The 12,080-nt window shown below is 41.2% G+C and overlaps 1 protein-coding gene across 1 annotated transcript; it reads left to right on the top strand.

The window, feature by feature from the left end:
• Positions 1–6,692: 6,692 nt before the first annotated feature.
• hoxb1a (homeobox B1a) lies at positions 6,693–8,648 on the top strand. The gene is made up of 2 exons (XM_012841851.2): positions 6,693–7,323; positions 8,258–8,648. The coding sequence occupies exons 1-2, from the start codon at positions 6,693–6,695 to the stop codon at positions 8,578–8,580; spliced, it is 954 nt and encodes a 317-aa protein (XP_012697305.1). The 3' UTR covers positions 8,581–8,648.
• The last annotated feature ends 3,432 nt before the right edge of the window (positions 8,649–12,080 follow it).

Raw genomic sequence — 12,080 nt, 5'->3', positions numbered from 1 at the left:
CTCACCGGTCACTGATAACATGCAAATATATTAAAAACCCCCGTAGAAAAAGCACAAGTGTTATGTATAAAGACTTTTATATTAAGGAAGCTCAGATTAAAACATCAGATTTGGTTGTTGGTGAGACATGCTTTATTACAATGAATTGGTGAAATTCTGTGTTTAGTCCGATGTATGTAAGATAGTGTAGAAATGTATGCTTCCTCTGTGTGGGCTGGGCCAGGAGTCTGGGTTGCGGTGAGTGTTTGGTGGATGATGCTGGTGTGGAGCGGTGAAGACGGAGAGAGGTGTGAAATATGCAGCTGTTGTGAGATGCATCACGGTGAGGTGGGAGTGTGCTCGGCTTTGACAGGTCATCCACAGTGGGTTTCCTGGGCGAGGGATGGTTGTTATGCCGGACCGACCATAAACAAATTGTTGAAGGGATAGGAGTGGTTTTCCCATAAGAGTTTTCTTTCCCCAGTCCATTTGGGGCGGGTGTGGGTGTGGGTGATGGGGGTCAATGTTTCATTCCTTCCTCAAGGTACAAACATGGGCCCGCTACCACCTCACAAGTTCATATAGGGTTGAGCTGTGTTCAGACCTACAGGTTTTGATTTGTTTATGTGAAAGAAGATGATCTGTACCCTTAAATGCTCACCCTACTTCGAAATAAACCCCCACCGGACTGAGAATAAACAGCACTGTGGTTTCTGTCCTGTATCCCACGGGTAATTGAATGTGATATGAGCCTTTACGTGTGAAGACCATCCTCCTTCTGGAAGCCATAAGGGGGTCTAAACCCACGATTGAACATGAGTGTATTTGTGTGATGGAAGAATGTGTTCTACACCATTTCACTCAGAGGGCCAGGGTAGGACTGAGTGTTATGTGGGAGCAACCATAAAAAATTGCTTTGGGGGAAGGCTGGGGTTTCCTGGAGGACGTTTTGCTCCAGGAGGGTCCCCCATGTCAAGTTTTTAAATGTATTATGGAGAGATGTAACACTTTCTTTCCACAACATTTTCATCTATGGGCACGTGAATGGCAATTCCATCCTACGGCATGTACCACAGGCTTATACACATGATTCTCGCTACTGTTACAAAGTGTACTTAGGTGTAGCTAAGTCCCTCAGAAATGGATGCAGAACATGCTGTGTTGAAGTGTTATATTCTGAGGGAAAATAAAAACTTGATTATGTAAAGGAATATTTCCAGTTTTTCTCAAACCTCAAAAGAGATGAATTATCTAAATGATATATGTTTTGGAGCATTGGAGCAGGGAGAGGCTACAGAATCTCTGGCCCAGCTGTTCAATTGGAATCTGTTCCCTTCTTGTGCTGCCTTTTTCTCTCTTTGCCTATCTTCCACTGTCTCCCTCTTGCTCACACGAGGGCTTACACATATGTGTGTGTGCGCGCTTGCGTGCATTAGTAAGTCTGTTTATGTCTCTGCGTGTGTGTCTGTATGTGTATATATATGTGTATGTGAGTGGGTGTTTATCTCAGAACTTGAGCACGAAATGGGATGGTCTTGCGTGCCTTTTCATCACCAAATCCTCTGAATGTAAACTCCATGTCAGTGCGCCCTCAGTAACAGCGCAGACATATATTTCCGATCCCAGGGGCCTTCTCTGTGGCTGTATAGGGTGCAGACACCGGGATCTTTTGCACCACATCTGGCTGCAGTTAATACATTATCCACTGTTTATGACTGCCAGAGAGTAGGAGAGGAAAGCTATACCCTCTGCTGGGTACACTAACCCTGGTGGTGATCGGATGCTGTGAATGATGTAAAGAAAACAGCCAAGCACTTTTTTCCAAGCATAAAGGTTTTAACACTGGAAACACACTTTGACAGTGTTTAGTTTGAACTGGTGTGAGGCTTTTGAACAATGCCCATAGAGTTCTGTGGTGCAGTGGTCTCGGGAGGACTTAATGAGACCCAATTCAAAATTATATGCTCTCCACCATTTAACAACAGCTGAAGCAGAACCAGGCTTTCTGAGAAACCTGCTGGTATGTCCGCAAAATGTGCCCATCTAAACTGCCCCAGTGCTCATATTTATCCGTCATGGACCTGACTCTGGAACAGTTCCACCCCTAATCTCGTCTAACAAGAACCTCTCCTTAGACCATACCCTGGGGCATGATTCTCAGAGCCTTCTTAACTCTCTGTCATTCGTAAGATATACCTTCATTCTTTGAGGTGATTCCCAGAGCTTCCTCAACTAAGGCATAGGCACCTTCTCTAAGAGATCCTTTTGTAAGGTTGGTCTGGACCCTTCTTAGCTATCCTTAACACAGTTTTCAGATGAAGCTATCTCTTTAGTTGGATTTTGACTTGCAGGCTACTTATTGTTGATGTTCTTTTGAATAACTGTCCTCACACAGCTTTGTTAGCGTTGAACACCTGCGCTCCAATCTAACTTCTGCTCATCATATTAATCTCATGCATGCTCAAACCTATGTGTATCACAAGAACTGATTCCAGAGTGTCAGCAGCGTAATAGAAAGTAAGTTAAGTGTCCCTGTAACACTTAACATCAGAGCAAGGTGCTAACAACACCAACGCCGTGGCTTAATACCTATGGAACATGTGTGATGATTGAAATGTGACACTATGGCTAGAACTGTGTGCTAGATTCATACATTTGTAAATATATGAGTGCAATTACACTGTAACTGCGTACTCTCATAACTCTAGACTCGTCGTTTTTTCATGTTGTGTTTAACTTTAATGCAAAAAGAAAACTTTTACAGAATAATCAATTTTAATGACAAAAGACAAAACGAGACGAAATACAACTACAATGCTATGACATTACATTAAATGTTTTTGTGCATACACTTTTTTTTCTTTGCATAGACCTACTTACAATCAACAAATGAATGGGTGAATCAATGAAACCATCAGTGATAACATGACAAAGGATCTTATTTTGTAAATGTTATTTATTGTTCAGGTTGTTTTGGGATAATAAACATGACACTCAATATTGAATATGCCTGTATTGTGTTGATATGATATGTCTTGGGAAATCTTTAAACAACAAACAACAAACAAATCTTTAATGTTGATATGAACTCAGATGAGATTTTCATAATTTCTTATGGTTACAACTCTATACATTTACATACAATAAATACAATACAATTAAAGAAACAGTTTTGAGCTATACATTTAGAAGCCACCCATGGACCCTGTGTTGTATTTTAAAAATCTATGTTAAGACATTGAGTCAAAAAAACGGATGAGACACTGATAAAATCAGAACAATAAAACCGGACAGGAATAGGCCTATTTTATGTCACGGTTTATCATTGGTTGCTTCCTCTGAAGCTGTTGTGATCGAATCCACAGTAGGCTAGTAGTAGCTCACCAGATGCAACAGAAAAAAAAGAGATGAGTTGATGCAGTCATGTATAGTAATGTGCCTCGTTGTGGTTCGAGAAATGTTTTTCAAGCAACAACGTATACGCCTAATTTTGAATCGTAATGTGTCTTCTTTCCACATTAGAAACCTAGAAACCAGCAGATAGGAGGGAACATAAGGACAACTCGAGACATATTTAGCGAGAGGATTTTCATCAAGACGCCTGTTCCTACCCTTCACCACTAGGCGGGTGGTGATGAAATGTGTTCACTGCTTTAAGGTCGATTTCGGCTCGATCTTGGGGAAGCCAACTATGCACGCAAAGTTATCAAGAGAAAACTGCCATTGTAATGGCTGATTTATTTATTTATGGTAAGCAGAAACACGGAATGTTTAAATAAAAAATAATAAAGTAATGTGATAGCTCACCACTGCTTGGCTTTGTGACACAAATTCGATTGAAATTACATTTTTAGAATTCCTGTTAACTATATTGCTTCAATCTCTATAATATTGGTATTTCTATTCAAATGTGTGGAACTTGCACAAACTATCAACAGGGTAAGAGAGTGTGGTAAACTATTTTTTCTCGTTCTTTTACGAAGGACTCAGGGGCTTGGTGAGATGTCCAAATGGTATTTCAATTCAGAAAGGCCTGAAGTACCGTGCCTGAAGTTTGCAGAATCTTTTCTCCACTGCTTCAGAATGCTATGACTAAATGAAAAGGCAAATACTGTCATCAAAAATCCCTTGTTTTGTGATTAGGCATGGGCAGGACGTTTTTGATAATTAAATATACACGTAGGAAATATCAACTCTTTTGTTGATACCAATTTAACTATTATTTTGAATTTGAACAAAAAGTGTTTTCACCGACAACAGTTTCTACTTCCAAAATATACAGATTTGTAAAAATAATAAAAAAAATATAAGGATTTTCAGAAAAATACAAATCACTTTAATCTGTCCAGGCGTTACTTGCTTCTTCGATCCTGTTCGGAAAATGCCAAGGGGTTGTGCATAACGAATTTTCGGGAAACTACCTCTAGGTGGCTAGTAAAACGAGTAATGCAGGCTAGCTCTTTGCGTTAGTGCTAGTGTTTATTTGGTAACATGAGAAACGTCTGAGAAAAAGAGATTCCTTCAGTTTTTGAAACACTTGTTCTAAATTTCTATGGCGTATTACAGCTTTATTATTAGTAGGCAAAACTAATGCCTCTTGCTTATGCCACAGGACACCTAAAACGTAGCCTCTATACAAAAAGCTCATGTTTATACTAAATGAAATGTAGTTATATATGCATGCATATTCTAACAAATGCAGAAACACTAAGTATATTTTCCCGGAAGCCCGAATGATCTACCTCGTTCCGTCACTGGTTCGCTCAGAGGCTATTCAACAATCTTAAAAGACCTCTCTAAAGACTTGTGTAATAGGCGTAGCTATTTCTGCGCTCAAGATCTATCACAGAGCTCGATGGACAGCAAGCCTGAACAGAGTACGACTTTCTAGCATATGCCTATCAGTAATTAGGCTGTGTATATATTCAGGGAATTTATGTCCTTAGTCAGTAACGCCAATAAAGACATTCGGCAATAATATTAGCAATAGCCATGCACTGCTGTAGATAATGTGCTTCAAGAATTTGTGGGGAACCACCGTGCTATAATGGGAACGAACAGATCCCAGGTCAACGGGAGGAGGGGCTTGGAATGAAGGGTCAAAATTCTTGCCTCTCTGTTTATGTTAAATGGCCTGTACACGAAAATGGGGTATGAATTTCTTTTAATCTGTAAAAGGACAACCACGCATGTTCGAGGTAACTTGCTACAATCAATCAACTCTGATGATATTTTGAATGCAAATGCAAGAATAAATATCAAATTGATATAAATCCTATTTAATTATTTTTGCCATTGTATCTGGTCAGGGCCAACACAGAAAAGAATACTGATGCTGTTGGGCTGCTTAAATTTGATGGGAGGAGGACCAGCATTTTCTAGGGCGCTTGACAAAGAAAACATCGTCACCAAGGGAAAATAACAAACTCCTGGGTTTGAACTTTTGCCCGAGAGACCATTCCTTTCCCAGTGACACTAGCCAACAGTAAACAGCCTGACACGTTACAAATTACTGTGGGCGTCATATTGTTAACCACTCTTGTCAGCCATGTAGTATCAAGCAAATATGTACGAGAATGTTGTGTTCCCCTCCTTTGAGCGTGGGCTTTTTCATGAAGAGGAGGACTTTCTTAGCCATTGTCACTTCAATTAATAATTAGCTGCTCCATTTCCTCACTTCCATGTAATCCACCAACGCATGTCAGACAACCAGTCCTCCATCATTACAAACCTCATAGACATTTGCTGTAGACAAGAGAAGGAAATGTCCTTTTTATTTAAGATACTCTCCACGTGCTTGTATTTTGGCGATGAAATTTAACTGGCAAGCTCTCAACCTGAATTATTCACCAATTGGCCAAAATCAATACGAGAAATTTCCCTCAGCACCTCGCCAGGTTATATCACCCTGCACACCATTTCATTGCAGTGTGCTACGTGACAAAATATGTCCTTTCTTCCACCGATGGTTTGGGATTAGCAGAAGGCCTACTGTCTGCTTAATTTTGTTTCTGTAACAGATCTATCTACTGATTCAATTACATGCGACCGATGCAGACCAGGGACCGAACTCAGAAAGGTTGCATTATCCCCCTTTCGAGTGTTAAACAGATTTCAGCCACTGGTATTATGTTGTGGTGTTGTGCTGGAAGTCTTCAATGGGTGAAAATTACAAACTGTGATTATGACTAATCATTCTTGCTGGATCTGGCCTAACGGTTGCAGAAGGTGAACTGGATTGAACTAAGTTTTTATATATTGTAATATCAGTTCGAATTTAACAGAAAGTAGTGTGTAAAATAAGGAGAAAGAACAGAGAGTGGAAACTTCCATGCAAGATCGTTCAGACCACTGTTTCTTTATTTCTTTCTTCACTGTTAGGGAGAGCCTTTCTTATAGGGCTTGACATATACGTGCTGTTATCAGATTGATGGGCTAGTTTGATTGAAGTGGCTTTGTCATGCAAATGTCAGACGCGTGATGGATGGTCGCCGTGCGCTGACAAACTTCTGGACGTCCCTTCACCATTGGCGCCGTGACGGGTCACGTGACGAGCAGCTGAGGTAAAACTGTGTTATAGGGAAGCACGGTCAGAATACTTAGGAGGAAAGGTTTTTTTTTTTCTCCTCTCTTCCGTATGACATACTGTCCAGAGGTTGCAGGGCAGGAGGCTTTCCCCACAACACAGGTTGACCCGCCATCATCAATTGCGCATGGACAATTCCAGAATGAACTCTTACTTGGAGTACACAATTTGTAACCGTGGGACGAACGCCTACTCGCCCAAATCTGGATTCCACCATTTGGACCAAGGGTTTTCGGCCCCTTTCCATACGGGTTCCGGTGCTACAAATGACAGCTTCACTCCTGATGGACGACTTTTCGTGGGGGGCAACGGCCCAGCGGTGGCCTCCCAACATCAGCACCAGAACAGCGGCTATGCGCATCATCAACCTCAGACTCATCACACGACCATGGGCCTACCTTACAGTGGCACCGCTGCCACCGGTTATGGTGGGCAGTCGTGCACCAATCAGGACTACGGGCATCACCAGTACTACCTTAACCACGAGCAGGACACAATGTACTATCAATCACAGGGCTTCACCGCTCCCAATGTCGGACCAAACTACGGGTCGCTAGCCGGTGCCTACTCTGGAGCGCAGGGGGCCGTTCCTTCGGCTCCATATCACAGCAGCGAGGGCCAAGACCATCAGCGGGGTTATATACAGGGCACGTATGCAGACCTATCAGTCTCGCAGGGCAGGGAAACAGTGACAGATCAAAAGCAAGCCGGAAAGACTTTTGACTGGATGAAAGTCAAAAGGAACCCTCCGAAAACAGGTGAGTTTTTGTAACTGTTTGCCACTCACAGGTTGTAAGGAAAATGATCTTTAATTTTGTTATGTAATCTGCGCTGTGACGTTCATCGAGCGTTTTAGGTAAGACTTTCCAGACTTGCTCCAGAGCTCTCTCTAAAACAAAGGAAGCACTCTGTATCTCTGAGGCGTAACACATGGTCCTGACTTAGACTGGCCCCGAAACAGTGTGATATCTCAACCCAGACTCGCCTTCTGGAGAGTTGGCCTGCAAACATCCACCTCTCCTCTCCCTGTCCCCCACCCCCTAGCACTAATGCATCGAGCAGACGTGCTTTCTTTCTCCATAGGAAATGCCCGAGCCCTGTTATCTTTAACTTCTACCAGGTTTCCCTGGGCTGCATTCGTCTTTTGGCCCCCATTGTATTCACAGTCTTTCCTTCCTCGTCCTTGTCAAGTCACTATATGAATTGTGCTACATTTCGGCTACTAGCACGCCATAACTCTTTATTTTGTTTAAATCCAAATCAGAAGTAGTCTCACATCCAATACACTGACGAAAGCATCTGTAGGGAATATAAATTGAGTTGTATCACGGTGAATGCCTTGATATCTTCCACACACCCTGAGTGGTATGGTAGTGGGAAGTGCTGAGCTTAGAATGTTTGAACATGATAGCCTGTTGAACCATAGTGTTAGTGAATATCTTTTCCTGATAAGGGGCCTTGATGGATGAACATTTTTTCACAGGCTTGCAATGAATTCATATGGAGTTTTGAAGTCATATTATCCCCAAAAATGTTTAATTCTTTGACTTTATTGCATTTGGAATAGGAAATAATGTCTGAAACTTTGAAAACGCCTTTTTGTGATCAATACCTATTCTTTCTAAAAAATGGTGACGTATTGTAATAGTCCATGCCGAACCAACACTTTAACACTTTGTCTGTTTTTCACAGCAAAAGTGACAGATTACGGCCTGGGCCCACAGAGCACCATCCGGACCAACTTCACAACCAAGCAGCTGACGGAGCTTGAGAAGGAGTTCCATTTCAGCAAATACCTCACGAGAGCGCGAAGGGTGGAAATAGCTGCCACGCTCGAGCTGAACGAGACCCAGGTGAAGATCTGGTTCCAGAACCGACGGATGAAGCAGAAGAAGCGCGAGAAGGAAGGCCTTGCCCCAGCCTCCTGCGCCACGAGCGCAAACAAGGACTTCGAGGAGAACTCTGACCATTCCACCTCCACGTCCCCCGGGGCATCACCGAGCTCAGAAACTTAATGGGTCAAATGAGACGGAACTTGTGGCACTGAATCACCACGTAATAAATTATTATGAGGTAAAAATATCAATAGGGTCGATACAGGAAACATCTTATGCAATACGTTTCGATGTATTGTGCTGTGACTTTTTGCAGCTTTTTCTTGCTCCAGTGAATCACTTGATGCGACCTCTGTTAGATTTATAGCTGATGATGCGCGAGTAGCATCCATTTTGTGTGGGTGATTGTACTTTCAAAGTCAATGTACAGGGTCTTTTCATTGGGTGCCTATGTATGCAATGCACTTTCACATGTTTACTAATATCGAAGTAAGCCTTTAATTGACTTTACAGGGAGCCTTTTGGCATAAAACAATACTTATGACTTGTTTTATAGAATGTATTTTAGTCATTTCGTTTAATGTATCAGTTTGTTTGGTCTGTGTAACACTGGCAATGTTCAGTCTTAAATGTTTCTGTTTTTTGTCTTAAATGGTTTTGTCACGGTACTGAAACCCTTTGCACTACGGTTACAGGGTATTTTCTGATAACATTGGTCAACTAAATGTATTTGTCATACCTAACAAACTGACCAATGAATTTACTTTTTTAATGAGAAGCCACGATTAAATTTAAATGCATAATTCTTTTAAATGATTTGTAAATTTGAAACAAACAATAACTTGCGAAATAGGAAAGTTGAATTTTATCGTTATGAATGGGTAGCTATTTATTTCTGTTATCTGTTAGAGGGTAAAGCTCAGGAAAATGTAGGCTTTCATACAATGTTTATGCACCTGTTCCTGTTAAAGGATCTGTTTTACAAAATGCATTAGCTTAACTGGTGAACAGAAGTAGGCCATGGAAGCACAGTGTTTTAGTATGCCCCGGTTTGTTTTTAATTGCTTCGGGACAACTGAATGTATTTCTTAGAATGTGTATCGCGGGCGGACTGAGTTTTATTAGTTGTCTGTGTGCCTTATTCTGAATCCCAATAAGTCCCAATAATGTTTTTTTCATCTCTGCATCTACCTCAAATAAAGTTCCATATTTTACAAATTCCACTTGTGAAAATACGTTTTTCTATAGACACCTTTGGCTATTTTCTTTTCTTGTTAATTTCTATGTCTGTAAATATACTACCCAGTAAAAGTCTTTCGATGACATTTCTTATGATAAATAGACACCCATGGAATAGAGGTCAGTCACTGCCTATGTAACACTGAGCCAATCCCACACTTTCCCAAAAACTACATAAATCTGCCATGGAGGTTCATTGGGGAGAATCCCTGTTTTGCCTAGGTCTGATTTCATCCCGGCACTCCAGAGAGAAAGCAACGACCAGTCAACGGATCCGGCCTGGTTGTGCGCGAGCTTCGTGAGGAATGCAGCTAGTGACTGGTGCTGACCTTTTTACCTCATGACGCCTCTGGGATATCTAAACATGTAAACAGACGTTACCGACCTTCACTCTACGAGCTGTGTGGATGTATGTACACATTTAGAAAACAAGCTTTAAATCGAATGGGAATACAGATAAACAAAGAACCAACACTGCAACTGTTATTGAGAGGTATGGAAGGATAATTGAAACCTTTCAACGATTGAAATGGTATTTACAGAAAAAAAATAATATTTGTCTATCCAGCTGTACATTTTATTTGGAAACCTAAAATGTGTTAGTCAGATTATTATTTTCTGACTTGATACCTAAGAGCCTGTTATTAATGTGAACAAAACCAATAATATTTTATAATTTCTAAATGTCGCAACCTTCCACCACCTTCAACATGTACAACTTAATTGCATGGGCTAGAATGGGATGTGTCATGAGAGCACTTTGACCACATGCGGCGTTGCTCGTAGGCTAATCAAAAAATCGAAAACCTATTCTCTGACAGACCTCTTGAAAATGTTGAATGTCTGTGTGTGTACAAGACTCTAGGTTGTGAATTATAATGTCTCAATAGAAATGACCCTCGACTGTACGCCCATGGTTTGAAATAATCATTGTTGTAACGGTCTGCTTCTGGTGCCAGGATCCCTTGGCTAGCGGACAACCTCCGTGGTCCAACAAAAGAGCACTTTTTAAGCGCTTGAGTGACGAGCTTGCTTCCCCTTGCCAGAAAGGTTCCAGAGAGGTCCAGCTACCTCACGAGCCGCTAAAGCAGACATTTCTCCCAACACATAGGAACAAGCTACTTCGCCACAAGACTGATGTTGCATTTCAATTCTTGTGGTGGAGTAGCGCCAAGCCTTTTCCCCAACGTGGAGACCGTTGAGGCAGAAGTCCATGAGCTCCACAGATGGATGTACGAGCCAGTTTATCTTCTCCAGTGCACACACCACCGTATCACGTGGTGACTGCCGAACAATGAAGAGCCTATGTTCTCAGACACTTATACTGAGGGACTGGACTCCACTCTTTTGAAGGGAAACTGTCAAGACAGGTGTTCAATAATCTTGTAATCATTTTTAAAATCGAGATAGTGCTGCAAGACCCAACATATGAGAGTGTTGTTATGGATATAATAATCCGAGAAAATGAAGAAAGATGATAAAAAATGCCATATTTAAATTACTTCAGCTGTTCGTTATACTAAAAACACATATATGACTATTTCTTAAGGTCGTTGCACAAAATCATAGCAACTTACACATATGAACCATCCTTAAACGATTCAAGTACTTCCCAAAACCATAGTTCACCGAACATTCGCAAACCACTCCGGAAAACTTTCATGTCTACGACGTCATTGGAAACATCATAAATGTAGTCCACTTCTGGATCATATTTGACGTTGTTAACAACCTATAACTGCCTTAAGCAAAAATACCTGATTAAAAGTCCCACTTGCAAAAATCAGCCCGCCAGGTGAATTATCACACCTGCAGACAATCTTGCAAGATGTTGAGCTTCTGCTCAGACAGATGACAATATGTAGCCTATTTAAATTCTCATGTTGCAGGGAAGGAATATTACAGGCTATATGTTGTATAATAACAGAGGATTATAATGATGAATACACATAGGCTACAATACAATTAAATGTTTTTAACTCATTACCACCAATTAGGAGCAACTTCTTGGTATAGGTTTTTAGCCAACTGACCCACAGATCTTATGACTGGCACTCCTTGTAAATACCACAGTAGACACTTTCAACGTAATGATTTCTCATGAATGAATGGCAACACAGCAATTTCATCATGCAAGCCTATACATGGACAAATTAATTTGGAAAATAACGATTCATGGATGAAATTGAGGTATCTCGAGTGATTTACCCCTCGTCGGTAATTTACACCTCATTAAAAGGCACCGGTGTCCCTGTCCACATGCTACACTAAGTCATCAAACAAGTTAGTTCGAATAACTAACGTACAACTAACTATTGTAGCCTACATTCACTGGGGCCTATAGGCCTAGCTCACAAGTTGGTGCAGAAGGTGGAAGAGATTGGGGAACTCTGATTGGTTTCTCTCCAACAGAGACAAAAACTTAATAATGAATAAGAGTT

This window comes from Clupea harengus, chromosome 1 (genome assembly GCF_900700415.2).
Source record: "Clupea harengus chromosome 1, Ch_v2.0.2, whole genome shotgun sequence".
NCBI lineage: Eukaryota > Metazoa > Chordata > Actinopteri > Clupeiformes > Clupeidae > Clupea > Clupea harengus.
This window is presented reverse-complemented; position numbering and strand designations above follow the sequence as displayed.